The sequence below is a fragment of the Acomys russatus genome, chromosome 16 (genome assembly GCF_903995435.1).
Source record: "Acomys russatus chromosome 16, mAcoRus1.1, whole genome shotgun sequence".
Taxonomy (NCBI): Eukaryota; Metazoa; Chordata; class Mammalia; order Rodentia; family Muridae; genus Acomys; species Acomys russatus.
This window is the reverse complement of record NC_067152.1, coordinates 3,089,010-3,116,774: the sequence shown is the minus strand read 5'-3', so window position 1 is coordinate 3,116,774 and position 27,765 is coordinate 3,089,010. Positions and strand designations below refer to the sequence as shown.

At 47.1% G+C, this 27,765-nt stretch overlaps 1 protein-coding gene across 1 annotated transcript in view; it reads left to right on the top strand.

The window, feature by feature from the left end:
* The window catches only part of Vps53 (VPS53 subunit of GARP complex), a 144,852-nt gene that overhangs the window by 4,347 nt on the left and 112,740 nt on the right, over positions 1 to 27,765 (top strand). Inside the window, exons 2-4 of the mRNA XM_051157983.1 lie at positions 1,246 to 1,326; positions 13,873 to 13,922; positions 16,875 to 16,941. Coding sequence (XP_051013940.1) covers positions 1,246 to 1,326; positions 13,873 to 13,922; positions 16,875 to 16,941 — 198 coding nt within the window. The remainder of the gene's footprint in view (positions 1 to 1,245; positions 1,327 to 13,872; positions 13,923 to 16,874; positions 16,942 to 27,765) is intronic.

The window sequence follows — 27,765 nt, the reverse complement described above, 5'->3', positions numbered from 1 at the left end:
CTGCTGCTGTTCAGGCTTCCAAGATACCCGCCTGTCCCTAAGGTTTCTGTGTCCTTTACTAGTAGGAGGTGCCCACGTTCTAGCTTCTGTTATGCCAAGATGTCAGCACTGCAGGTATTGAAAAGTCAAGATTGACTTTGGTGTGTGTATGTATATATATATATATATATATATATATATATATATATATATATATATACACGTGTGTGTGTGTGTGTGTGTGTGTGTGTGTGTGTGTGTGTGTGTGGTTTTGTTTCCTGTCACAGTTTTGAAAGTCTGAAATCTTGAATCAAGAATACTAGCAGGCGCCAGAAGCTAGAAATTCTGGCACACCTCTGTCACCTTAAGTACTTGGGAGGCTGAGGCAGGAGGACCAGATTGAGACCAGCCTGAGCTATCTAATTAGTTGCATGTTAGCTTAATATATATATTCAGACCATCTCTCACAAAACCCAAAGCAACCATCATCCTCGGAAACCAGCGCCTGCCGGCCCACGCTCTGCAGCCCAGGGAGCCTCCCGCTCTTCTTGCTTCTGGTGGTGGCGGCGTCGCTTAGTGTTCCTTGGCTTGCAGGTGTCATTCCCATCCCCCTCCGGCCCTTTTGTGCCTTTCCTCCTGTCTCCTTGACTCCTGCGCCCCAGCATCTCCTTATTTCCTTGAGGATCCATTGTACATAAAGCGTCATAAAATGAAAAAAAAGTTGGAAATTTTCTCTTTCTGTTTTATTTTGTCTTCAAGAGCCAACTGTCTAATATAAAGATTGAATTTTTTTTGGTTTTTTTTTTGGTTTTTCGAGACAGGGTTTCTCTGTGTAGCCTTGGCCATCATGGACTCGCTTTGTAGACCAGGCTGGCCTCGAACTCACAGCGATCCGCCTGCCTCTGCCTCCCGAGTGCTGGGATTAAAGGCGTGCACCACCATGCCCGGCTTGTAAAGATTGAATTTTGAATCCCCATTTTTATAATTTTATTTCCTTGTTTTAGCATCATTCTGTGCGTGTATATGATGTGATGTGTGGGCGCACATGCCACAGCACGGAGTGCACGTCAGAGGACAACGTTGTGACGTTGGAGTCTGGGGCTCCCGCTTGGCTCGCTAAGCTCGCGTGACCTTCGCTTCCCAAATCCCCTTGCTGCTTCTGGTTCTTCTAGCTGCAACACAATCCCCAAAGCCTCAAAACAGACTTGTATATATCTGTGGTGTCCCACACGATGTTTTAATCAATAACCCCCTGTTTTTCTGTAGGTCTTTCCAAGCCAGGATCCCCTCGATCAAGCGGACTTCAATGCGGTTGAATATATCAATACTCTGTTCCCAACAGAGCAAGTAAGTGGACGGCTCTGGGTTTCCTTCTTCCCGGGCCTTCTGTCTCATCCTGCTGCGATAAGCAGGTGTCAGTAAAGTTCAAGTCAGAGTCCACCGTAACCAGCTGGGCCAGCTAGCGAGTTGAACGAGCATTATTTGGTGAGCGTGTTAGAAATTGTACCTTTAGTTTGTAGGAGGTTCCCTCACCCCTCACCAAACTTTGTGTTATAAATTGGGGTTTCATAACATAGGAAGGGGAAGTGGGAACAAGGCAGGCAGGATAAATCCCAAGTGATAAAACAGCTCTTTAAAGTTGAAGGCATTTGCTTATGTCCTTTTGTCATGCGATTTGCCTAGATGGGCTTTTAAAAAAAGATTTATTTATTTATTTGGTGTATATGAGTGCCCTATCTGTAACTGTGCCTGCATGCCACCCACCTTATATGAGTGCTCTATTTGCAACTGTGCCTGCATGCCACCCACCTTGTGGTTGCTGGGAATCGAACTCAGGACCTCTAGAAGAGCAGACAGTGCCCTTAACCACTGAGCCATCTCTCTAGCCCCCCCCCCCCCTTTTTAAAAATAATAATCCAGAGTTAGAAGCTGGAAAACTGGGGGGAAGCCAGGTAGATATTCTGTCTTTCTCTCTCTCTCTCCACAGGGTCTGATAAGGCCCAGCATGGCCTTCACTGTGTAGCCAGGGCTGTCCTCTTGCCTCTGCCTCTTCAGTGCTGTCACTGTGCCCGACTTTGGGTTTTTCATTTCTTCGCTAAGTGAATGTTTACTGGGTACAGTGGTGCTGTCAGTCACTGACCTGGGCATGGGCATGCGTCCTTGCCACTGAGGTGTGCCTGAGCAGCAGATGGGATCCTGCTGAATGATCTGAGGGAGATAGGAAAGAAGAGTGCAGTGAAAAGACAAAAGGTTTTCCTTAGGAAAATCGAAACCCAGGAGCTTTCAGCCAGTTCTTGAAGGAGTCATTTGTTTAGTCAGCCAGTCAAACTCACCCATCACGTATGACGTATATGTTAAATACCAGGGACTATTTTGGAAGCTGGAGAGAAATGGTCAACATAGCAAGCTAGTTCCTGGTCTCACGGAGTACAGAAAGAAGACAAGAAACGAAAAGTGCCCACAGGGCCCACTCGGCATAATTTTGTGGGGCTGGAGGGAGAGAGGTCAAATCCAAGATGGAGGAGTCCTTGCCAGTGCAGAACTTATGGTCGACTTCAATAATCGAGCGTAGAACTTACATTTAAAAGGCAATATGGGTCTGTTTGGTCAGTAATGATTATTGTTTTGTACACAAGTCCTCACTTCTACCACAACTATATTGTTAAGATTTAGCATTGAGGCTGGGCAGAGGTGGCGCACGCATTTAATCCCAGCACTCGCGAGGCAGAGGTAGGTGGATTGCTGTGAGTTCAAGACCAGCCTGGTCTACAAGCAAGTCCAGGACAGCCAAGGCTACACAGGGAAACCTTGTCTTGAAAAAAAAAAAAAAAAAAAAAAAAAAGACTTAGCATTGAGCCAGGTGTAGTGGCGCACACGTTTAATCCCAGCACTCGGGTTAGCATTGACCTGGTATTGATTGCCCCAGGCATCCTAAACAATTAGCAGCTATGGATTCTCCACTGTGTTGATGTGTAATGGCCACGGGACAAGTAAACGTGGCAGAATGCTCAGCTGAGCTGTGATAGGAGGCATATCGGATACGCTGAAAGCCGGCTCAGGAGGCCAGAGGCTCCCCTGAGGAAATGGCGTGGTAGGCCACGTCGGGGATGCTAGCCTTTGGTTGTAGCCTGCTCCACTTGGCACCTTTCCTTAGTGTTGCAAGGAAGGGCAGATGTCAGTGGTAAACAGGGGCAGTGTCGGGTGTAAGCAGTGTAGGCCCGTGCAGCTAGCTCACCTGCGGCCGTCAGGTGGAAGTGAAGCGGGTGAACATTCAAAAGTGTGGAGCACACTCCCTGTCACTGTTCACACCCTGACAAAACACACCTTCATATACCCCCGACACTGTTCACACCCTACGAACACACCTCACACACTCCCCGTCACTGTTCACACCCTACAAACACACCTCATACACTCCCCGTCACTGTTCACACCCTACAAACACACCTCACGCACTCCCCGTCACTGTTCACACCCTACAAACACACCTCACACACTCCCCGTCACTGTTCACACCCTGACAAACACACCTTCATATACCCCCGACACTGTTCACACCCTACAAACACACCTCACACACTCCCCGTCACTGTTCACACCCTATAAACACACCTCACACACTCCCCGTCACTGTTCACACCCTACAAACACACCTCACACACTCCCCGTCACTGTTCACACCCTACAAACACACCTCATACACTCCCGTCACTGTTCACACCCTACAAACACCTCATACACCCCCGTCACTGTTCACACTCTACAAACACACCTCATACACCCCCGTCACTGTTCACACCCTACAAACACACCTCATATACTTCCCGTCACTGTTCACACCCTACAAACACACCTCATACACTCCCCGTCACTGTTCACACCCTACAAACACACCTCACGCACTCCCCGTCACTGTTCACACCCTACAAACACACCTCACGCACTCCCCGTCACTGTTCACACCCTACAAACACACCTCACGCACTCCCCGTCACTATTCACACCCTACAAACACACCTCACGCACTCCCCGTCACTGTTCACACCCTACAAACACCTCATACACCCCCGTCACTGTTCACACCCTACAAACACACCTCATATACTTCCCGTCACTGTTCACACCCTACAAACACACCTCATACACTCCCCGTCACTGTTCACACCCTACAAACACACCTCATACACGCCCCGTCACTGTTCACACCCTACAAACACACCTCATGCACTCCCCGTCACTGTTCACACCCTACAAACACACCTCACGCACCCCCCGTCACTGTTCACACCCTACAAACACACCTCATGCACTCCCCGTCACTGTTCACACCCTACAAACACACCTCACGCCACTCCCCGTCACTGTTCACACCCTACAAACCACAACCTCACGCAACTCCCCGTCACTGTTCACACCCTACAAACACACCTCATGCACTCCCCGTCACTGTTCACACCCTACAAACACACCTCACGCACTCCCCACCACTGTTCACACCCTACAAACACACCTCATGCACTCCCCGCCACTGTTCACACCCCACAAACACACCTCACGCACTCCCCGTCACTGTCCACACCCTACAAACACACCTCACGCACTCCCCGTCACTGTTCACACCCCACAAACACACCTCACGCACTCCCGTCACTGTTCACACCCTACAAACACACCTCACGCACCACCCTCCCCGTCACTGTTCACCCTACAACACACCTCACGCACCCCCCGTCACTGTTCACACCCTACAAACACACCTCATGCACTCCCCGTCACTGTTCACACCCTACAAACACACCCTCACGCACTCCCCGTCACTGTTCACACCCTACAAACACACCTCACGCACTCCCCGTCACTGTTCACACCCTACCAACACACCTCATGCACTCCCCGTCACTGTTCACACCCTACAACACACCTCACGCACTCCCGTCACTGTTCACACCCTACAAACACACCTCACGCACCCCCCGTCACTGTTCACACCCTACAAACACACCTCATGCACTCCCCGTCACTGTTCACACCCTACAAACACACCTCACGCACTCCCCGTCACTGTTCACACCCTACAAACACACCTCACGCACTCCCCGTCACTGTTCACACCCTACAAACACACCTCATGCACTCCCGTCACTGTTCACACCCTACAAACACACCTCACGCACTCCCCACCACTGTTCACACCCTACAAACACACCTCATGCACTCCCCGCCACTGTTCACACCCCACAAACACACCTCACGCACTCCCCGTCACTGTCCACACCCTACAAACACACCTCACGCACTCCCCGTCACTGTTCACACCCCACAAACACACCTCACGCACTCCCCGTCACTGTTCACACCCCACAAACACACCTCACGCACTCCCCGTCACTGTTCACACCCCACAAACACACCTCACGCACTCCCGTCACTGTTCACACCCTACAAACACACCTCACGCACTCCCCGTCACTGTTCACACCCCACAAACACACCTCACGCACTCCCCGTCACTGTTCACACCCCACAAACACACCTCACGCACTCCCCGTCACTGTTCACACCCTACAAACACACCTCACGCACTCCCCGTCACTGTTCACACCCCACAAACACACCTCACGCACTCCCCGTCACTGTTCACACCCTACAAACACACCTCACGCACTCCCTGTCACTGTTCACACCCTACAAACACACCTCATGCACTCCCCGTCACTGTTCACACCTCACGCACTCCCCGTCACTGTTCACACCTCATGCACTCCCCGTCACTGTTCACACCCCACAAACACACCTCATACTGCACCTCGTCAATATCATCCCAGCCTTTTCTGACTTTAACGTTAATAACAAAGGTATCTTTTTTGTTTATTTGTTTGTTTGTTTTAACAGTCTAGTTAAAAAAATACATTAATTTTAAAAAATAAAATTTGAAAAATGTTACACTGTGTGATTGTCTTTTTGGAGATTTTGTCAGTAGCATAGCCTTCATTGTTCAAGACTGCTGTGAGAGCAGAGTTTGGGGTGAGCTAGTGACAGAGATTCGGTAACAACTGCCTCAATGAGAGCTGGTTTGGCCGTATGTTTTACTCCTCCTATCTTTGCTTGTGTTTCAAGACAGGGTCTCTCTGTGTAGCACTGGCTGTCCTGGACTCGCTTTGTAGGCCAGGCTGGCCTCGAACTCACAGAGATCCACCTGCCTCTGCCTCCCGAGTGCTGGCATTACAGCACACCGGGATAGAGGCACAGCTTTAATCTCAGCTCTCATGAGGCAGAGGCAAGAAGATCTCTTCAAGTTTGAGGCCAGCCTGATCTACATAATGAGTTCTAGGATATCCAGGGCTCCATAGCAAGATTCTGTCAAAACAAAAATAGCAGATGCCAAGTCAAGTAAAACAAACAAACAAACAAAAAATCAGTGTTAGAAAGTTACATAGAGCCGGGTGTGGTGGCGCACGCCTTTAATCCCAGCACTCGGGAGGCAGAGGCAGGCGGATCGCTGTGAGTTCGAGGCCAGCCTGGTCTACAAAGTGAGTCCAGGATGGCCAAGGTTACACAGAGAAACCCTGTCTCGAAAAACCAAAAAAAAGAAAGTTACATAGGAAGCCACCAGGTTTTCACCTCTTTCTGAAATGATTGTGTATATTCATGCAAAGACACACATTATTAATTAATTAACTTATTTATGGTTTTTCAAGACAGGGTTTCTCTGTGTAGCCTTGGCTGTCATGGAACTCGCTCTGTAGACCAGTCTGGCCTAGAACTCATAGAATTCTACCTGTCTCTGCCTCCCAAGTGCTGGGATTATAGGCATGCGCCGCCCACCAACTTGCTTACACACACACACACATTTTTAAGCAAAGCATTTGTTATTCCCCAGATTTAGTTTTGTGTCTTGTCTGATCATATGTCCACATGCATGATAGTGTTCTGTGAAGTTTCTTACAGTAAGTCAGAAAGCGCAGAACACAGGGTCAGGTCTCACTTCATTTTCCTGGTCCTAGAGTTATATCTAACTGGTCACCTAACAGCCCAGAGTCCTACAGATCTGTGCGGAAAAGCAGTAGAATGCGGTGGCCTAGTTTACCAATTCTTTCAACACTTGGACAAACCAAGGTGTTTTTTATTTTTAATAATTTATTTTTATTTTATGTGCATTGGTGTTTTGCCTGCATGTATGTCTATGTGAGGGTGTTGGGTCTTGCAGTTACAGACAGTTGTGAGCTGCTATGTGGGTGCTGGGAATTGAACCTGGATCCTTTGGAAGAGCAGTCAGTGCTCTTGACTGCTAAGCCATCTTTCTAGCCCTTGTTTTTGTTTTTTAAGATACCTACATATGAAAGTTTAGTGGCATTGTAAGCGACGTGATGAGGCCGTAGTTCTCTTAAGTGGCTTACATGTCTGTGGGTGCTATGGCTGGAATGGGAGCCACAAGTCCTCAGATGTTTCTCCTTCATCAGGTTGAATCTCAGCTTTCTGGCTGACTTGAGGCACTCAAAATAACCCAGATAAGGTGCTGGAGAGATGGCTCAGTAGTTAGAGCACTTTGCTGCTCTTATAGGTTCAGTTCCCAGCACCCACACACAACTATCTGTAAGGACAATTCCACGCATTCCAGTGTCATCTTAGGGCTTTGTCAGGTAGCAGTCATACGTGTGGTGTGCAATGCATGCAGCATTCATACATAAAATAAATAAACATAAATAGAAAAAAAAACCCAACAACCAAGGCTGGCCAGTGGTGACACATATCTTTAATCCCAACACCTGGGAGGCAGAGACAGGAAGATCTCTGTGAGTTCCAGGCCAGCCTGCTCTACAGAGTGAGTTCCAGGACAGTCAAGGCCTCACGGAGAAACGTTGTTTACGAAAACCAAACCAAACAAACAAAGCAAACAAAAACCCCACAAAAACCGAACAAAAATTCTCAACCAAATAAATAAGTAAAGAAACTTTTTGACTTGTTAACTGTAAAAAAAAAAAAAAAAATAATAATAATAATTACAAGGGCTAGGGAAATGACTCAGTGGTTAAAAGCACTGGTTTCTTCCAGAGGACCTTGGGTCAATTCCCAGTACACACATGGCATCTGTAACTCCAGTTCCAGGGGACCTGACACCCTCACACCGACATACATGCAGGCAAAACACCAATGCACATAAAATAAAAATTAAAAATTAATTACAAAAGAATATTTACTGACCTCCAAGGTGCCTTAGGTCTTTATTATCAAGTAGAAAGAAGGAGGAAACAAACCAGCCCCAGGTGACAAATTCATTCTTTATTTTTTTAAGATTTATTTATCTACTATATATACAATGTTCTGCCTGAGTGTGTGCCTGCCTACCAGAAGAGGGCGCCAGATCTCGTTATAGATGGCTATGAGCCACCGTGTGGTTGCTGGGAATTGAACTCAGGACCTTTGGAAGAGCAGACAGTGCTCTTAACCATTGAGCCATCTCTCCAGCCCCGCGCCCCCCCCCCAGTCCATTTCTTAAAAAAGCATATCCCTTTATAGAAGAATAGAATGTGACACAGCACTGACACATCCCTGAGAGTGTGCTATTTTATCAAGGATATTAAGTGGAGGAAATGCTTTACAATAATTAAAGCATTTAGCAATGCAGTCCTATTAAAACCATACTAGATGAGTGGTTGTCAGAAGATGTACCAAGCAGCAACACGTCCAGTCTCTGGACGCTTACAGGACTTCCTTCCGACTCTAGGGAGGACTCGCAATCATGAGTGGGGCGTGTCAGCGCCATCAGACAAGGTGTAAAGGAAGCCCAAGCATTCCAGAAAGGCAGCATGGCCTGGAGGTGTGGCTTGGTGATAGAACATTGGCCTAGCACCAACTAGGCCCCAGCACAAACAAAACGGTGAAGCAAAGCATAGCAAAACAAAAGAGCAGAAGCTTACACACAGGTCTGTCCTGTCAGACCCTGCTTCCTGAGCTTTTTAAAAAGAGATTTATTTATGTGTATGAGTGCTCCAGTTGCATGTATGCCTGCTTGACAGAAGAGAGCGTCACATCCCAGTAGAGGTGGTGGTGAGCCACCATGTGGTTGCTGGGAATTGAACTCAGGACCTCTAGAAGAGCAGACATTGCTCTTAACCCCTGAGCCACCTCTCCTATGTCCTGAAATTTAACCTGGGGGAGGATGGTTGGGTGCCTCATACGCTTGGGGAATTAAGGAAAAGAATCTCAGCGAAGTGACCACATTAAATGTTAGCATTCTCTCTTGTGCTTGTCCAATAGAAAAGCTGTAAATGTATCAGCTAATTAAGGATATAGGATTTTTTAAAAAGTGTGTGTGTCGGGGCTGGAGAGATGGCTCAGAGGTTAAGAGCATTGACTGTTCCTCCAGAGGTCCTGAGTTCAATTCCCAGCAACCACATGATGGCTCACAACCATCTATAATGTGATCTGATGCCCTCTTCTGGCCTGCAGGGGTCCATGAAGGCAGAGTACTGTATACATAATACATAAATAAATTTTTAAAAAAAAGTGTGTGTGTCTGTGTGTTTGTATCTGTGGTGTGTGTGTTTGTATCTGTGTGTGTGTGTGTGTGTGTTTATGTTTGTGTGTGTCATTATGAGTATGTGTATGTGTGTGTGTGTTCTTGTGTGTTTATGTATATGTGAGTGTGTGTGTTTGTGTATGTCATTTGTCTCTGTGTGTGTGTCTGTGTTTGCATATATGTCTGTGTTTGTGTGTGTATGTGTGTCTATGTTTGTGTTTGTGTATGTGAGTGTGTGTCTTTGTGTTTGCATGTGTCATTGTGTTTGTGTGTGTATGTATGCATGTATGTGTCTGTGTGTGCGCGCACACACACACTAGGGATTGAATCTAGAGCTTCACACATTCTAGGCAGCTGCTCTAGCACTGAGCTATGCCCTGAGTCCTCTTTCTGTTCTTTTGATCACCTTATTCTTGGGCTGCCAGGTCTTTGTTGTCTCCCAGCACACCTCTAGGGGTGCCAGAAGGGCCATCATGGTCATATGCCCTTATAGCACACCCGTCCAGTGTCTCTAGAGGTGCCAGAAGGGCCATCAGGTAGATATGCCCTTATGCCCTGATTTTCTTTTTCTGTCAGTGGGCCTTGTGTGCAGGTTTTGCTATTGTATATGTTGGTGTGTGCAGGCATCTTGGAGGACAGCTTTGGAGTTGGTTCTCTCCTGCTCTTGTAGGTTCTGCGAATCAAACTCATTATTAGGCTTGCACAGCAAGGTCTTTCACCTGCCGAGCCATCTCGCTGGTCCTCTCTGACTTTCAGAGTGCATCTGCACATCTGCGTAATTATTTTGGGCGATTCTTAGATTCAATGTTGTGTGCTGGTTGGTGGTGGCGCATCCTTTAATCTTAGCACTCAGGAGGCACAGGCCAGACCTGGTCTACAGAGTGCGTTCTAGGATAGCCAACCCTGCCTCAAAAAACCAAAAGAGGAGGGAGGGAGGGAAGGTGTGGGAGAGAGAGAGAGAGAGGAGAGAGAGAGAGAACAATGTTGTGGTTTAACCATACTTTCCTGCCTAAGGATAACTCCTGAATTTGATAACTGAGAGTGGCTCCTGTGGTGCAGTCTCAGGACTGGTGTGGAATGGCTTCCAGGCACACGCTGAGTGAAGAGGCAAGGTGCAGCGGTCCTTGGATGTATCTTTTACTCAGACCATCTGAGAAAGTAAAGCAGAAGCTGGCTGGGAGCCGTGGCCTCTGCTGAAGAGAAGCTGCAGCCAGGCGACACAGGACAAGCGGAAAGCTTGCATCTCTCTGCATTCTTACTGTCTAGATTTTTGGTCATGTATATGTTTTAACAATTTTAGATACCTTACTGATATTTTTTATTTTTTAATTAAAATAGTTATAGTATATAATTATATATAATATATACATAATTTTTCATGAGTATATAAATCATATTATTTTGACAGTGTTCCTGATTTAGAAAGGCATGGAGCCAAAACAGAATTCCTGGCTGTCTTCATCCAGATTTCTCAAGACAGAGTTTCTCTGTGTAGTCCTGGCTGTCTTGGAACTCACTGTGTAGACCAAGCAGGCCTCAAACTCAGAGATCCACCTACCTCTGCCTCCCAAGTGCTGGACTAAAGGTGTGTGCTGCTACCACCACTGTCTTAAAACATCCTAAGCCTCTGTGTGCGTGCGTGTGTGTGTGTGTGTGTGTGTGTGTGTGTGTGTGTCAGAGACACACAGAGAGACAGAGGGACACAGAGAGGGACACACACACACACATAGAGAGAGAGAGACACAGACAGACAGACAGACAGAGAGGGAGGGAGGGAGGGAGGGAGGTGGGGAGAACATATGCATGGGCTGGTGAGAAGTCTCAACAAGTAAAGGCACCTTCTACTAAGCCTGAGGACTTGAGTTCAATCCCAAGGCCTATACAACAGGAGAGAACCAGTTCTTACAAGCTGCCCTTTGCCTTTCTGCTCAGGCCATACTTGTGCATGCACATGTGCACAAACACAAATAAATGAAGTGTAATAGAATGTTTATTTTATTTATATTTTTATTTATTTTATTTTATTTCTGTGGGTGTCAGATTTTGGAGTTACAAACAGTTGTGAGCTGCCATGTGGGTGCTGGGAATTGAACCCTGGTCCTTTGGAAGAACAGTCAATGCTCCCAACCGCCGAGCCATCTCTCCAGCCCCCCTTATTTTTTTATTTATGAGTGTATGTGTGTCTCTATCTGTTTGGGCCATGTGTGTTTAAGTGCCTGCAGGGGTCAGAAAGGTTGTCAAGAGTCCCTTGAACTGAATTTACAGGCAGTTAGGGGGTGCGTGACATGAATGCTAGGAACTGAATTCAGGTCCTCTGGAAGAACAGCAGTGCACTTAACTGCTTATCTCTCAAGCTTCTCCGACACTTTTTTTTTTTTTTTGAATACTATGTATAGCTGGGCATGGTGATGTACACCTTTAATCCCAGCACTCAGGAGGCAGAGGCAAGAGGATCTCTGAGTTCAAGACCAGCCTGATCTACACAGAGCAACACACACACACACACACACACACACACACACACACACACACACACACAATCATGATTGTTGTTTTAAGAATGAGTTCCAGCAGAGTTGGTAGGCCAGGAACTGCTAGGCCTATTTTTCTTAGAAACTCAGGATATTGAACAGCTGCCCTCCAGTGAGTTGGCAGTGGCAGGGTAGGCCAGCGCAAGGCTCTGAGCAGCTTGCCAGTTCTGAAGGATCTAATCTTCAGGAGAGTAGGGTAGGACTAAATCCACCCCATAAAAGTAGCTCCTCTTTTCTGACTTTCACCCTTGCTTCTGGCTGACTATTCTTGGATTTCCGAAAAATTGGAGTAAATCTTGGCTTAAGAGGAGAGGTGTGAACAGGCTAGTTGGCACCTCAGGTCTATTCCTGGAAGGTTCCTGGCTTTCTCTTGTCAGCAGACAGCCAGAAGCAATTTCTAAGCATACTTCCTCCTGAGAAAAAGTATCTGTTGGGGCAGAGGTAAGGGAAACTAGGGAATACCATTCTTCCCATCTTCCACCAGGGGGCACCATTTCACCATATTTTCTCTTTCGGTCCATCTGTTTTTACTATTCTGTGACAGCCAATACAGATGAATTAAAATACAGGCTAATACTCAGAGGCAAAAAGAAGAAACATTGCCAGCCGCTGACATGTTACTAATGTGCGTGCTCTTCCAGACAGTTTCCTAACACATCTACAGTCACTAAAGTAACTTTATTTGCTTGGTGAAGGATAAGGTGTTATAGAGACATATGTATTTTCCCCCTTTTTTAGAGACAGTGTTTCTCTTGCAGCCCTGACTGTCCTAGAACTCACTCTGTAGACAAGGCTGGACTCAAACTCTGCATCTGCCTCTGCTTAGAGTGCTGGGATTAAAGGTGTGCGCCACCATGCCTGGCTGGTGTGGTTTTTTTTTTTTTTTTTTCCTTTGTTGAGCCAGGATCTCACTTTGTAGTGTCAGCCAACCTTGAATTCAAGGGACTCCCCCGGCCCTGCCTCCTGAGTGCCGTGACTAAAAGAAGGTGCCACCACACCTAGTCCACAGCCTTAGATATCATGTTAGCAGGTATCGCTCAAGCTTTATAGGTCTTGCAGTACCTGTCACAACCTTCCCAACTCGGCCACTGTAGTACACAGGCAGCCATAGACGTGGGAGTCGAGCAATGTGGCAGTGCTTTAATAAAACATCAAAAGGGAACAGGGGTATTTGTCAGCCACTGCTGAGTGTTAAAAGGAACGAGGCTGGGAAGATGGCTCAGTGTGGGGAGTGACTGAAGAAGAACCCTAATGTCAGCCTCTGGCCTGTGCGTGCTTGTGTGCTCACAGAATGTGCCAACATGTACATACATGTACACACAAAAACCAAAAAAAAAAAAAAAAAGGTTTTTTGTTTTTCTTTTGGTTTTTCAAGACAAAGTCTCTCTGTGTTAGCCTTGGCTGTCCTGGACTCGCCTTATAGACCAGGCTGGCCTCCAACTCACAGCGATCCGCTTGCCTCTGCCTCCCGAGTGCTGGGATTAAAGGTGTGCGCCAGCACACCCGGCCCCTCAAAAAGTTTTTTAATTAGATGATTTTTAAAAGAATTAAATGTGGTGTCAAGATTAAACTTGAGGCAGGGTGCGGTGGCGCACGCCTGCAATCCCAGCACTCGGGAGGCAGAGGCAAGCGGATCGCTGTGAGTTCGAGGCCAGCCTGGTCTACAAAGCAAGTCCAGGACAGCCAAGGCTACACACAGAGAAACCCTGTCTGAAAAAACAAACAAACAAACAAATAAACAAGGTGTCATAAGCAGCCCTTTCATGCATTATTTTCCTATGAAAGAGAATTCCAGAAAGTAAAGTAACAGCCAACGTTCTTTTTTTTTTTTTTTTTTTGTAGTCTCTGGCAAACATAGATGATGTCGTGAATAAAATAAGACTGAAAATAAGGTAAGTAATTTGGTTTTAATGAAAGGTTTATTGTTAATCTAGCCATATCTGAATCACATTTTTTTAATGAAAGCACTAAAATCTCAAATTAAAAAATAAATTTTTTTTTTTTTTTTTGGTGGTAAACTCTATGACAAGAAGCTTAATTCTTTGGCCAGTGTTTAACTGCCCATCCAAAATGAAGGGAGCTGGGACCGACTGTTAAAAAACAGTTATCAGGCAGGCTGTGGTAGTGCATACCTTTAATCCCAGCACTCAGGGGGAGATGCAAGTGGATTTCTGAGTTCATAGGCAGCCTGTTTTATATAGTGAGTTCCCAGCCAGCCAGGGCTATACAGTGAGACCCAGCCTAAAATAAAACAAAAAACTCAGTTCATCAGGCCTGGGGATGTATGTCTGTAGAGTGCTAACCCAGCATAGCGTGAAGGCCAGGATTCAGTCCTGAACATAAGCCATAAGCCAGGTGTGGGTGCATGCACCCGTGTCTCAGCACGTGGGAGCTAGAAGCAGGACGCTCGCAAGTTCAAGGGCATCCTTGGCTACTTGGTACGTTTGAGACCTGCCTGGAACACCTGAGACCTTATGGGGGAAGAGGGGAAGGAAGAAAGAAGAGGAGGAGAAGTTAATGTTCAAAAAAGGCAAAACCAGCCAGGCATGGTGCCGCACACCTTTAATCCCAGCTCTCGGGAGGCAGAAGCAGGCAGATCACTGTGAGTTCAAGGCCAGCCTGGTCTACAAAGTGAGTCTAGGACAGCCAAGGCAACACACAGAAACCCTGTCTGGAAAAAACAAAACAAAACAAACAAACAAACAAAAAAAGGCAAAAACTTTCCTGCAATATTTTAATGGTTTTATTCTTTAGTAGGTTTACTTTTCTGTGGTGCTAAGAGCAAATATGGAGATGGGGTTATATCTGTTGGTTAACTGTAACTATAACATTGGATCTACAGGTTGACTTGGGTGTGGCCCAGAATTCAACACTGTGGTTAACTCAGGGCCTGATGGTCCATGTCATCATCAGCTGCTTCCTGCCTGGTGGCCTTGTTCAGGCCTATCCATGTCTGGGATTATAAACTTGGCACCTACAAGCTACTAAATACACGTCTTTCATTATATAAGCAGCCTGACTCCATTGCTTCAGATTAACGTGGGGATTCTATATGCACTTGATTGTTTTCTTTCTCTTTTTTGTTATTTGTTTGGTTTGGTTTTTCACGACAAGGTTTCTCTGTGTAGCCTTGACTGTCCTGACTTGCTGTGTAGTCCAGGCTGGCCTCGAACTCACAGAGATCCTGCCTCTGCCTCCTGAGTGCTGGGATTAAAGGCGTGTGCCACCATGCCCGGCTTGGTTTTTTTGTTTTGTTTTGTTTTGTTTTGTTTTTTTGGTTAAAAGATAGTGCCTGTCTGTGTAGCCCCTGGCTGTCCTGGGATTCACTAGGTCGTCCAGGCTGACTTCAAACTCAAGAGATCTACCTTCCTCTGCCTCCAGTGTGATAGCATTGATAGAATGTGCGCCACCACATTCAGCTTGTCTTTATTTGATTTTTGATGGGGAAACTCGTTTTGAAAATTGAAAGCATTCATTCTCAGTCTAGAAAATGAGTCCCCTCACCAGTCTTTAGATTTTTGAGTAAAGGGCCCTCTGCCCATAGACGTGTTGTCCCACTGGTGCCTTAGGAGGCACAACGAGGAGCCTTTGTTGCTCTCACAGAGGCTCAGTTACCAGCACCCACTTGGTGGCTCACAACCGTCTGACACCCTCTTCTGATCAGCAGGTACTAGGCATGTATTTGGTATACATACATACATGCAGACCAAACATTCCTACCCATAAAATAATAAAGTAAATAAATCTTCAAAAAATCAAAACCAACCAACCAAACAAAATCCTCCTCATTGTTTTTTTTTGGCTTCAGCCATAATGGCTCTAGAGGGGACCTCAAAATTGCCAGAGCTTACATAAAAAGCGGAAACATCCTGGTAATCCAGAGAGCCCCGCAGCTAGGTATTTCCTGCATTCTTGCTGCCATACCTTAAATAGATCCTTCAAGTGCAAAATGAAGCTGACTGATAGAAATTCCTCTGGCGGACGCCCCAGAAAAAGGGAGATCCTGGAAGCCGCAGGTCTGCCTCCGACAGGCTGGACCACCAATGCGCAAAGAATAAGCAGGGATTTCACAAATCACACTGGCTCCTTGACTGATTTTTGCTTGTTTTTTGTTTTGTTCTTGGTTTTTTGAGACGGGGTTTCTTTATATAACCTTGACTATCCTGGACTCAGTTTGTAGACCAGGCTGTTTTTGAACTCACAGAGATCTGCTTGCCTGATTCCCTGAGTGCTGGGATTACAGATGGCGCCACCATGCCCAGCATTATTTTTCCCTAAAGATTATTTATTTATGTATATAGGTATTTAGTCTGCTTCTACATCTGCACACCAGATGAGGGCATCAGATCCCGTGGGAACACAGTTACAGCCAGTTGTGAGCTGCCATGTGAGTGCTGGGGATTGAACTCAGGATCTCCGAAAGAATGGCCACTAAAGGCATCTCTCCAGCTTTCCTTGACCATTTTAAAGTCACCAAAGTAGGGATTTTGCAGTTGCTAATTTGAATCTGCTAGCTCATTGCTGTAAACCAGCTCTAACTTTGTCACTGCTGATTTACTCTGTGGAAACATTTACTGTTTTATTGCTTCTTCCATCTGCTTCTGGATATTAGCCTTTGCCAATTTTTAAAGCACGGTAGCACCTGCGTCTGTACTGAGGCCGCTCTTGTGCTCGTGTTGCTCCCTGGTCTGAGCCCCGGTCTTCCATCACTGCACCTGTTGGGGTTTCTGCACTAAGTAGGTGCAGCCTGCAGACGCTGGAGACTGAATTGCTGATTGTCTGTCTTTTGTTCTGCCCAGAATTGAGTTTACGTCAATGACTTACATCCTTTCCTATTTTGCCAGGAGACTGGATGACAATATCCGGACTGTCGTAAGAGGTCAGACAAATGTGGGGCAGGATGGAAGGCAAGTAAGTGACACACATCCCTCTGCGTTAGTTACAGTGCCCCAATTTCATAAAGACCACAAAACCCAAGCGACCAGAACGTTCATCAGTTTGTTTGCACTTTATTAGTCTGTTCCATAGTCAGCAGCAAGCATGAGTGACCTGCCCCACCGTGGCGGGGTAGTAGCTGCAGACCAGCCTCGAGCTCTCGGTACCCTCCAGACCCGCACCGTGTGTTCATGCACAGCACACCCAGGGCCGGTAACTTGCAGGCTACGATGGATGAACTGAAGGGCCCTGGTTTTCGCCACCCCGGACATGTCTTACGTCCCACGCCTAACTCAAGTGCCTGCTTTTGTCTGACAGCTTGGTTGTTGGGCTCACTGTTGGCTTGATTGCTGCAGGAGATGCTGATCTGAGGCGGCTTTGGTTCCTCACACCTGCCCAGTCGGCCAGCAGGACTGGGCTCATTTCAGTCTTGTGTGGTTCCTTCTGCTCTCACTCCTGAGGGCTACTGCGAGGGGACGAAGGGCATGGAAGCCCATGGTGAGGAGGTGCTCTTGGGTGACTGAAGGGCAGATGTTATCTGTTAGCCAATTTCTTTTTTATTTGGATTCTGTTCTTCTGTATTCGTCATATTTCAGAGATGGCTGTGGTAACAGAAGTGTTGAGCATGCCTTTCTGCCCTTCCTCTCTACACTGTCCAGACGTCCTTTCAGTTAGGACTCTTAGGTCAGCGGTGTGCTGTGGTGATGGCTTCCCTCCTCTCATTTGTCCTCTTTGGCTTTTTGCTGTGCTGGGGAGCAATCCTGGGATCTTGTGCACACTGGACAGATGTTCCCCCACTGAGCTGCAGCCCTGGCCCTAGGTGTTTTTGAGACAGTGTTAGCTGTGTAGCCCAGTCCTCCCACTTCAGCCAGCACTCTCTGCTGCTCAGCGTTAGGGTGTAAGAGGGGGTCTAATCCTAGGTAGAAATTTCCTCATCTGAACATCCCTGTGTCTGCTGCTGATGGCTCAGTCACGCGCCCTTGCTGCTCAAGACTGCCGCCCACGCGTCCCTCGAGGCTGTTTGTCCATGTTTCCATGTGTCTCTTACTTTGTTCTAGCCACACTGAAAACTTTCTGCCCTGCCACGTGCCCCATGCTTTCTGACCCATGCATATCTTCATGCCTGTGTTAGTTATTATCATCGCTGTGGCAAAATATCCAACATGACACAATTTGGAGGAGGAAGAGGTTAGTCTGACTTACAGTTGGAGGGGATACAGTCTGTCAGGCCCAGAAGGCAGGGCAGCAGGAGCATGAGGCAGCTGGACACATTGCACCCACAGTCAGGAGGCAGGAAGAGGTGCATGCTGCTGTTCAGCTCAGTTTCTTAGTGTAGGGCCCTAGCCCATGGAATTTAGAGTGGCTCTTCCTGCGTTAGTAACCTGATCTAGATAATCCTTCTCAATTGTGCGTCTTGTATCAGCAATTCTTGGCCCATCAGGTCAACTGTCAGTCTTTGTTATCAAGGCCCGAAGTGGTTTTGTTGTTGTTTTGCTTCCCTTTCTTTCAGTTTTTCCATTTAAAAAATTTACCCATTTAAGGGCCAGCTCAAATACTGCTTTTTTAAAAAAAGATTTATTTATTATTTATCCAGTGGTATCAGGCTATATTATAGATGGTTGGGAGCCACCATGTGGTTGCTGGGAATTGAACTCAGGACCTTTGGAAGAGCAGTCAGTGCTCTTAACCTCTGAGCCATCTCTCCAGCCCTCAACTACTGCTTCTTAAGAGAATGATATTTTATTTATCCCAGCTGAATAACACCAAAGGAATCAGAATCTTAGGTCCAAGGAGACTCGACCTTCACCTCACCACCTCCTCATCTACAGACGGGGGACAGACGTGTGTCCTTTCTTGTTGTCCCTCCCCAGCCCTCCTCTGTGCCTGGCCTTCTGAGTTCGTGGTCTCCCTTGGCTTACTAATGAGTAGATCTTGTTCCTTTGGCTAGTTTGTAGCCCCTTACAGACAAGAACTCTTTTTCGTCTTTACACTTCATTTTATACAGTCCTATATACAGCTACCCTGAATATTTGGTGTGTCTTAGAGGACAAATGTCCTCACCCTTGACTGTAAAACTTCCTTTTAGTCGCAGCTGAGGTGGTGTAAAGCTTGATCTGTGTCAGGGTTTTTTTCCCCTCAGTGCTGGGAGTAGAACTTGGGGCTTCCTGAATGCAAGGCAAGTGTGTGTAGCTCTACCACTGAGCTGCATCCCCAGCCCATGGTTTGCGCATGAGTAGGCCCAGGCTACTGCTATTTGGGATAGCACTAGTGTATTTTGTGACTCAGCCTACATTTGGAATGATTCACTAGAAACCTTAAAATACTCAGGAAGAGTCTCAGTAGTTTAAAATCCTAAGAATGTGAGGAGAAAGCTAGTGACTCGTGAGGACTTTGTCGGGGCATGCTGTGTCGTCCACGCACAGCCTGAGGGCCGTGATAGAGCAGCGTGGGGCGAGTGAGCCCCAGAAGGGCAGGCCTCAGGAATGTTTCTCCCCACCTTCATATGGAAACGGGTCACAGGTTGCCAGCAGGCCAGCTCGCATTTCAGGGAGCAAGACCATGCTTCCAAGAATGTTTAGATCACATTTCAGCCGGTGATGGAATTTTGTGTTCGTCTCCTTAGAATCCAGACAGAGAGGAAGCCCAGAAGAAATAATGGCTTTTCCTGTCATCCCCTCCATCTGTCTCTTCCAGCAAACTGAAATGCAGGCTCAAGGGGAGACTCTTTTCAGCAGAGAGCACTTGGTTCCCTCCTTGTCAGCTCCTAGGGACGAAAAGCGTGACTCGGGAGGGCGGTTTGCTGACGGGCGTCTCCAGCTGATTGGCACAGTGGAGGGGAATTGCGGATGTGCCAAAATACTGGGTTTTATAGGTCAGGAGGCCCCATGCTCCCCTCCTCCCTGGAACACAAGCACAGTTTGCTTCCTGACCTTGTTTCCTCAGTGGTTGAGAACACTTAGGAGGGACAGGGACAAAGGGAAGCGCCCTTCCTACATCGAATCTCTACAGCCCACCAGAACAGCCATGCTTTCCAGCCTATGTAAAGCAAGAGGCTGCCCCCACTGTACATGGTGGAGTCTTCTTTGAGTTTTCCTGCTTTGATGTTGTTGTTGTTGTTGTTGTGTGTGTTGTTTTGTTGAGACAGGGTCTCATGACGTGCATTCTGGCCTTATGACCCTCTTCTCCCTCCACCTCCCAAGTGCTAGGAAGTGCATCCTCCAGACCTGACGTCCATGATCTCTTGAAAGACTTTTTTTTTTTTTGGGTTTTTGAGACAGGGTTTTTCTGTGTAGCCTTGGCCGTCCTGGACTTGCTTTGTAGACCGGGCTGGCCTTGAACTCACAGCAATCCACTTGCCTCTGCCTCCTGAGTGCTGGGATTAAAGGCGTGCGCCACCACGCCAGGCGAAAGACATTTTTAAAAGTTATTTATTATTATGGGGGAGGGTAATAAGCATGTGTACCAGTGCACGTGTCAAGGTCAGAGAACAAATGTGCAGAGTCAATCTGTCTCCACTTTTCTATGGATCCTTGTTCTGAACTCTGCTTGCTAGGCTTTCATGCTGCTGAGCCATCTCTTAGGCCTTTTACTTATTTATTTTTTATTTTTATTTTTTAATATTTATTTTTATTTTATGTGTGTTGGTGTTTTGATCACATATATGTCTGTGTGAGGGTATCAGATCCCCTTGACAGGAGTTTACAGACAGTTGTGAGCTGCCATGTGGATGCTGGGAATTGAACCAGGGTCCTCTAGAAGAGCAGTCCGTGTTCTTAACTTCTGAGCCTCCAGGCCCCTCTTGGGCCTTTTAAAATACGTTTTTAGCAGGAAAGTTTTTTTGTGTTTGGGTGTGTGTGTGTGTGTGTATGTGCGCACGCGTGCAGTGTGTGGAGGTCAGAGGTGAGCAAGGTCTCCCACTGACCTAGGAGCTCACCGATTCAACTAGGCTGGCTGAACAGCAAGCCCTAGATAGCCGCTCTCTCCAGCTGCTGTTCCACATGTTTTGGGGAGTGCTAGAGGTCAAACTCAGGTCCTCATGCTCCTTTGTCAAGCACTTTACTGAGTCATATCCTGAACCCCGAGAAAAGTTCTTTTTGGGGGGTGCTGAGCATGGTGGTGCATGTCTTTTATCCCAGTACTGGGAGCACTCATGAGGGAGGCAGAGGCAGGTGGATCTCTGTGAGTCCAAGGTCATCCTGGTCTACAGAGAAAGTTCTGGGCCAGTCAGGGCTACATAATGAAACCTTGTTTCATTTTTTCAAAAGAAATCAAATCTGTGGGATGAAGAGATGGTTCCTGTTAGGAGTATTTCACTTTCGGAGGACCCGAGACTCCTAGTACTCACGCCACCTGTAACTCCAGCTGCGGCAGATCTGATGCCTCTCGCCTTTGTATACTCCCATGTACAAACTCACACACTGGCACATGCATATACCCATAAACCAATTAAAAGACTATTTGGGCAGATTTTTAAATGGAAGGTTCAATGAGACCATTTTTTAGTTTCTGGAATACTGGCTATTTGGTTAGCAGTCTGCTAAGTAAACATTTTGGAAAGCCTTTGGTTGATGACTGCCTCTCATGTGGGCCAGCAGGAAGCGGTCTAGCCTGTGTCCTCCTCTAACCAGACTACAATGCTACTACGCAGTTTCCGTGGCACTGAGCCCTCCCCATTTTCATCTGTTGAGATCATTAGTCCACAGCTTTAATTAAATGTTCACATATTGAAAACGTGTGGAGAGTGAGTCAGTTCAACAAATAGACTCCCTGATATGCTCTGAAGTGTCTGCAGCTTCCTAAGAATTACACCAGACGACTGGAAGACAGCTAGAAGAAGGTGACAGAGCAGATTAGAGGAGGGAAAAGCTGGGCTTGAAGTTGCAAGAGGGGCCAAAGCTTAACCAGTTCCCAGGAAGCTCCCAGAGGCTCACCTGTGCAGGAGTAACCTCCCGCTGTGTCTCGTGTAGGCAGCTTGGCCACAGCGTGGCTGCTTCTTTGAACAGAGCATGACTGCGGTTTAGGAAGGGACGAGAATTGCTGCCATCCCCTCCAGCTCTCTGCTCACTGAGGCCCAGGTTGGAGGAAGGATGTAAACAACCACAGGTGTGAGCTTCGGCCCAATGGGAAATGCTTTCTGTGGCTCCTCTGACAGTTCCTGACTGTGCAGAAGCACGGCTGTGTATGAGATGGGAGGTCACAACTGCATCGGCTGCAGGACAGACTACCCAGATGTGCTGATGTAATTATAGGAAACTTCTCTCTTAGGTGAACTGAGTAGGGAGGTAGACTTCATGGTCTCGCGCTCATCAGTCTGAGCTCTGCCAGCTGGACCGTGGTGCACCTAATCCCTTCCCTGTTATAGCCTTTGCCACTTAGCATGGCTTTCATGCTGCTGAGCCTGAAGTTCCTTGAGTCTCTGATGTAATCTCAGAGCTTTCCCTGGTGCAGTTCTTTGCTCTGGGTAGGGTTTGTGAGCATCCCCCTTAATGTGTGATCCCCAGGAGTAGACACTGTGAGCATGCAGAAGGGTGCTCCATCTCATCGCTCTAGTCTGGGGGCTTGTGAGGATTCCTTTTCTGGGGAGACACAGACCACAATCTACCCCCTCTTTACAAGGTCCCAGTAACAACCCAAGTACAATTTCACCAGAGTTCACCCTTGGGAACAGATGAGGTTATTGAACTTATTTGCAGTGTGTGGATGAAGGGTCACTGGCAGGAGTAGGTGACCCTAGAGCAGCCACACTTGAAAGTCCTCACCCAACGTGGAATGGGGCTTCTCCAGAGCACATGCAAACACACATTCGAGTTCCACTTCATCAGCCTATATTCTCTAGCTCCTCCTCCCCCTCTCCCCGACCTGTCCTCCCAGTCCCCCCCCCCCCCCCCCCCGCTGCCACCCCCCCCCCCCCCCCCCCCGATCCTCTAGCCGTGTGCAGTGGTGGCAGAATTGCAGGCAGATGGCTGGGGAGATCCACTGGTCTCTCGGCCTTCTTTTCTGAGGGAATGCCAACTGTCAATTAACCAGATAGTCACTGATGGACTCTCGCAAGCAGCCACACCTGATCCAATGAAGATGGGCGTTCATTCAGGTAACTGCTTTCTAGTGCAGACCGTCCAGGGTCTGCCAGTGCCCCGAACTTAATTTTTATATGGATTTTATGCACATTTTTATATGGATAGGCATAATTCTGGAGGGAAGATGGTGATTTTTCTAGATTCTCTGGGGACTTTGGAGCTCTTCAGAAGTTAAGCTGCACTGCTAAAGGTGCTGCTGCTCTGCTCCTGGTTTTAATAGGTTGTTTAGCAGCCATGTCACCTTATTGCCTTCTACTGATTGCCTGTCCCGGAAGCCCTCAGGTCAAGAGTTTCAAAGATGGCCTTGAAGATAAGAAAATAACCAAAGCAGCTTAAGTTGGCAAGTGCGTGATCCTTGTCTTTCTCCTTTGGGGAAGAGAATGACAGTGTCAAAGGGACAGCCACATGTCAATTGTCACCCAGTTCTTGTCAGGCCCAAATGTAGACCTCGAGTTGCCAGGCCTGCCAGGTTTTCAAGAGAAGCTGGGCATCTGGGTTTTTCTGTGTCTCTCCCAGCTCTTAAATATTGGCTTGGTGTTTTTTCCCAAACATTGCAAAGGCCAAACAAATCCCATGTGTGGCCCAGCACTCTGTACCACTGCCCCAGGTCTTTTTCATACGAGCCTCATTTCAGCTCTCCTCTGTTTGTGCCATAGATTCTTTAAATGTCCGACCCTTGCTTGGCGCTTGTGTTTTGCTTGATTGCTGGAACCTATCAAGATCTCTGTAATGGCAGTGACTTCTCATTTTATGACTGTCACATCTGCCACATGTGCCCCTTCACTCTCCACTCAAGCTGTGGATGAGAAAGGGGACCAGCCTGGGTTCGGAGCCCTGTGTTCTGCCCTCAGACATTTCCTATTCTTTTCCTCATCTTCACTTCAGTCTAAAGTGCCAGTCCCGGAAGACACAGGATTCTTACCTGGTTTTGGTTATTGTCCAGGGCGCGCATGTGTGTGCGGGCCTCTCCCTCTTCCTCTCCCTCCCTCCCCCCTTCTTCTTCTTCTTCCTTCTTTCTCCCCCCCCCCTCTCGTGTGTGTGTGTGTGTGTGTGTGTGTGTGTGTGTGTGTGTGTGTGTGTGTGTCTTTTAAAACTATTGTCATTTATTTTCTTAGTTAACTTCATCAACCAACGGGCTTAATTTTCTTCCCAAGAAAAGATGAGAATGTTATAAACTAAAAGTGATAGACAGTAAAACACAAATATTCCTGCCACATACTGAGGACCAGCACCATGTGGTGGAGCCCTAATATTAACCAAGTTAAGTCTTGGAAACATTTCTGTTCTAATGCTTGAATTAGATGAGGTGCTAATTTTTATGATGAAAAGCAGTGGCTGTTTTCTCCTTGGAAAGCAACACACTTTGCTGATTTGGTTCATAAATCTTCATGTTATCTCTATTCCAAGTAAAGCAAGCAAGTATTAATGACCTCCTTTTCTAGAGAAAATAGAAACTATGATTAGGAAACATGGTCCTGAGCCAGGCAAGGTCATCCTAGCATTCAGGAAGGAAGAAGGTAGGGGGATCAGGAGTTCAAGACTAACCTGGGTACACAGTGAGCTCTAGCATAGCCTGCTCCATAGTGTGAGGTATTGTCTCAAAGAGGGGCTGGGGTGCTGGAGAGATGGACCAGTAGTCAAGAGCACTTGCTGCACTCCCAGAGGACCTGAGTCAGGTTCCCAGCCCCGATGTCAGGCAGCTCACAGCTGCTCATAACTCCAAGAGCATCCACACACCACACACACACGTTAGACACACACACACACACACACACACACACACACACACACACACACACGCGCGCGCGCGCGTGCGCCAGTGGGGCATGGCAGTGCACACTTGCATTTCCAGCACTTGGGAGGCTGAGGAAGAAGATCATGAGTTGGAGGCTAGCCTGAGCTACATACTGAGGACCTGCTCCTTGATTTCTCATTCTCAATAATACCTTAAAAGGTAGTAAGCTTTTTGAAGTATAAGCTATTATTTCCCATTGGTATCTGAGAATGGCTAGACATTCCTCCTGCCTCAGCGTCCCCAATAGCTGTGATAACAGATGCAAACCAGAACACTTATCCCATACCTTCTGATGTGTGTGTGTGTGTGTGTCTGTCTGTCTGTGTCTCTTTTTTGTATTGTACTTTTCAGAATGTTTTCAGGCTGAAGTCACTGTGGTCTGACATGTCCCGGGAATACAGCTGCACTGATTGATGGAGCAGCCTGGCTGTCAGCCTTCTGTAAGCGTAGTGTCCCTCATATTGCTTGAGTCTGGCTCCCACTCCTCCCCAGGACTTCTGACATCTGGTGCAGAGGCTAAGGGCGGCTTGCCTTTATTTGACCAATTGAATCCATGTGAATTGATCTGCTTTGCTAGCTCCTAGGGCATTTAGCTGTGGCTAGAGCAAGGGCTCTTGATTGTTTAGCTCTGTAGAGATAGGGCTTAATCTGACCACCAAAACACACCCTCTTGCAGCACAGGAGACCTGGCAGTGCACCGTCTCCCTCTTTGGTGTTTTGAGACATGGTCTTGCTAAGTACACCAGGGTTGGCTTCAAGTTCATGATATAGCCCAGGCTGGCCTTCGTCTCAGTCTTCCTGTCCCATCCTCTCACACGCAGATATTACAGGTAAAAGCCACTATCCTTGGCCTACCCTGGTAGTGCCTTTTTTTTTTTTTTTTTTTTTAATGAACACATCTGTTGCCTCGTTGGAGCTCTGTCATTTGTCCTGCAAAACTGATTTTCAGACAGCCTGTGAGGAATATAAACACTATTTTCTCTTCCCTTTATGACTAAAAAAGGCTGAATATTTCGTTTCAGTCCTCAGACAGTGTTGCTTGTGCAACATTGAGCGGCGGCTTAGTGAAGTGAAAATGCTTGAGTTGAACCCTGAATTTGAAATCTAGCACATGCTAGCTCTTTCAGCTCCAGATACCCCCCCAACCCCCTCTGAGAGCTTCTCTTTGTAGTCTTGGCTGTCCTGAAACTTGCTCTATAGACTAGGCTGGCCTTGAACTTAGAGACCTGCCTGTCTCTGCCTCCTGATTCTGGGATTAAAGGTGTGTGCCACCGCACCAGGCCCTCGCTGCAGGTTCTCACCTGAGCCATGAAGATAAGGGCTACCCCAGGGTGGCGAGGATGAGAATGAGTGTATTTTAGACACCCCTCACGCTGTTGGACTCACTCAAGTTTAAGAAGTGGCTGTAGTGCTGAGGCTGCTGGTTGTGGCAGCCGTTGGGATGCCTGTGTGTGTACAGATGTCTGTTAGGGTCTTGTGTCTTTCTCACCAGCCCTACTCTTTCCATTCCTACTGCCCTGCTTTACAGCCACTCCAGCTGCCCGCCTGTCCTGCAGCTGTTTGTGGCTCAGAGCCACACCCTCAGCTCACACTTCCTGCTTCCTGGGCCAATTTTTATAATTTCACATCTTCAGAACTCTTTTGCTTTTAGTTTTTCAAGACAAAGTTTTTCTGTCTTGAGTGTCCTGGACTGATTTTGTAGACTAGGTTGACCTTGAGCTCACAGAAGTCCACCTGCCTCTGCCTCTCTGAGTGCTAGGATTACAGGTATGCGCCACTATCCTTGTCTCTTCAGATTTTTTTTTTTAACTCTAAGTCTAAGTCTATTTCTCCTTCTGTAATCGCAGTTTCCATTCTCTTTCTGTGCTTAGAGTTGTGTTTCCTAGTTTTGTCCCCTATATTAAACTAGATTAGCCAGCTTGGACTTTTCAAATGACTATTTATCATTTTTACCTTTTCTTGTTTTAATTCATTACTTTGTACTCATGTGTATTATTACTTTTTTTTTTTTTTTCTTTTTTGAGACAGGGACTCTCTACATAAGTTGGCTATCCTGGAACTCAATATGTAGACCAGGCTGGGCTCGAGCTCAGAGAGATCTGCCTGCCACTGCCGCCTGAGTGCTGGCATTAAAGGTTGTGCACCACTACACTTGGCTTATGTATATTACTTCTTTCTTCTGTTTTATTTGAGCTTCTTTGGAAAAAAAAAGTGTGTGTATGTATGTGAGGGGGGGAGGGAGGGAGGGAAGGAGGGAGGGGGAGAGAGAGAGAGAGAGAGAGAGAGAGAGAGAGAGAGAGAGAGAGAGAGAGAGGAGAGAGCGAGATGAGAGAGAGAGAGAGAGAGAGAGAGAGAGAGAGAGAGAGAATGGACATATGTGTGTGACTATGATCTATGCACCTGCATGTGTGCCGTGTGTGCACCTCTGCACAGGCATGTGGAGGCAAATGTCTGGTCTTCTTCTCCATTACTCTCCACTGATTTTTTGTTTTGTTTTGTTTTAACAAAATTTCAGAAGCCAGTTACTGGGGTGAAAGCCAGCTAGCTCAGAGAGACAGAGAAAACACCCAGCTGACCAGCCTCCTCAGCAGATGTCCCCAAAAGGGGTTAACAGTGTGGTCAAATAACATGCAACATTTCCCCCTTTTTGTCTAAATAAAAAGGAAAGATTTTAGCCAGATGTGGTGGCGCATGCCTTTAATCCAAGCACTCAGGAGGCAGAGGCAGATGGATCGCTGTGAGTTCGAGGCCAGCCTGGTCTACAAAGCGAGTCCAGGACAGCCAAGGCTACACAGAGAAACCCTGTCTTAAAACACCTCCTCCCCACCCAAATAAGGAAAGGTTTTAACTCTAACATAATAAAACTATTTACAATAATGCAGCTATTTCTGCCAAGCTTTCCACAATGTCCAGCTTGGTTGTTTTTGG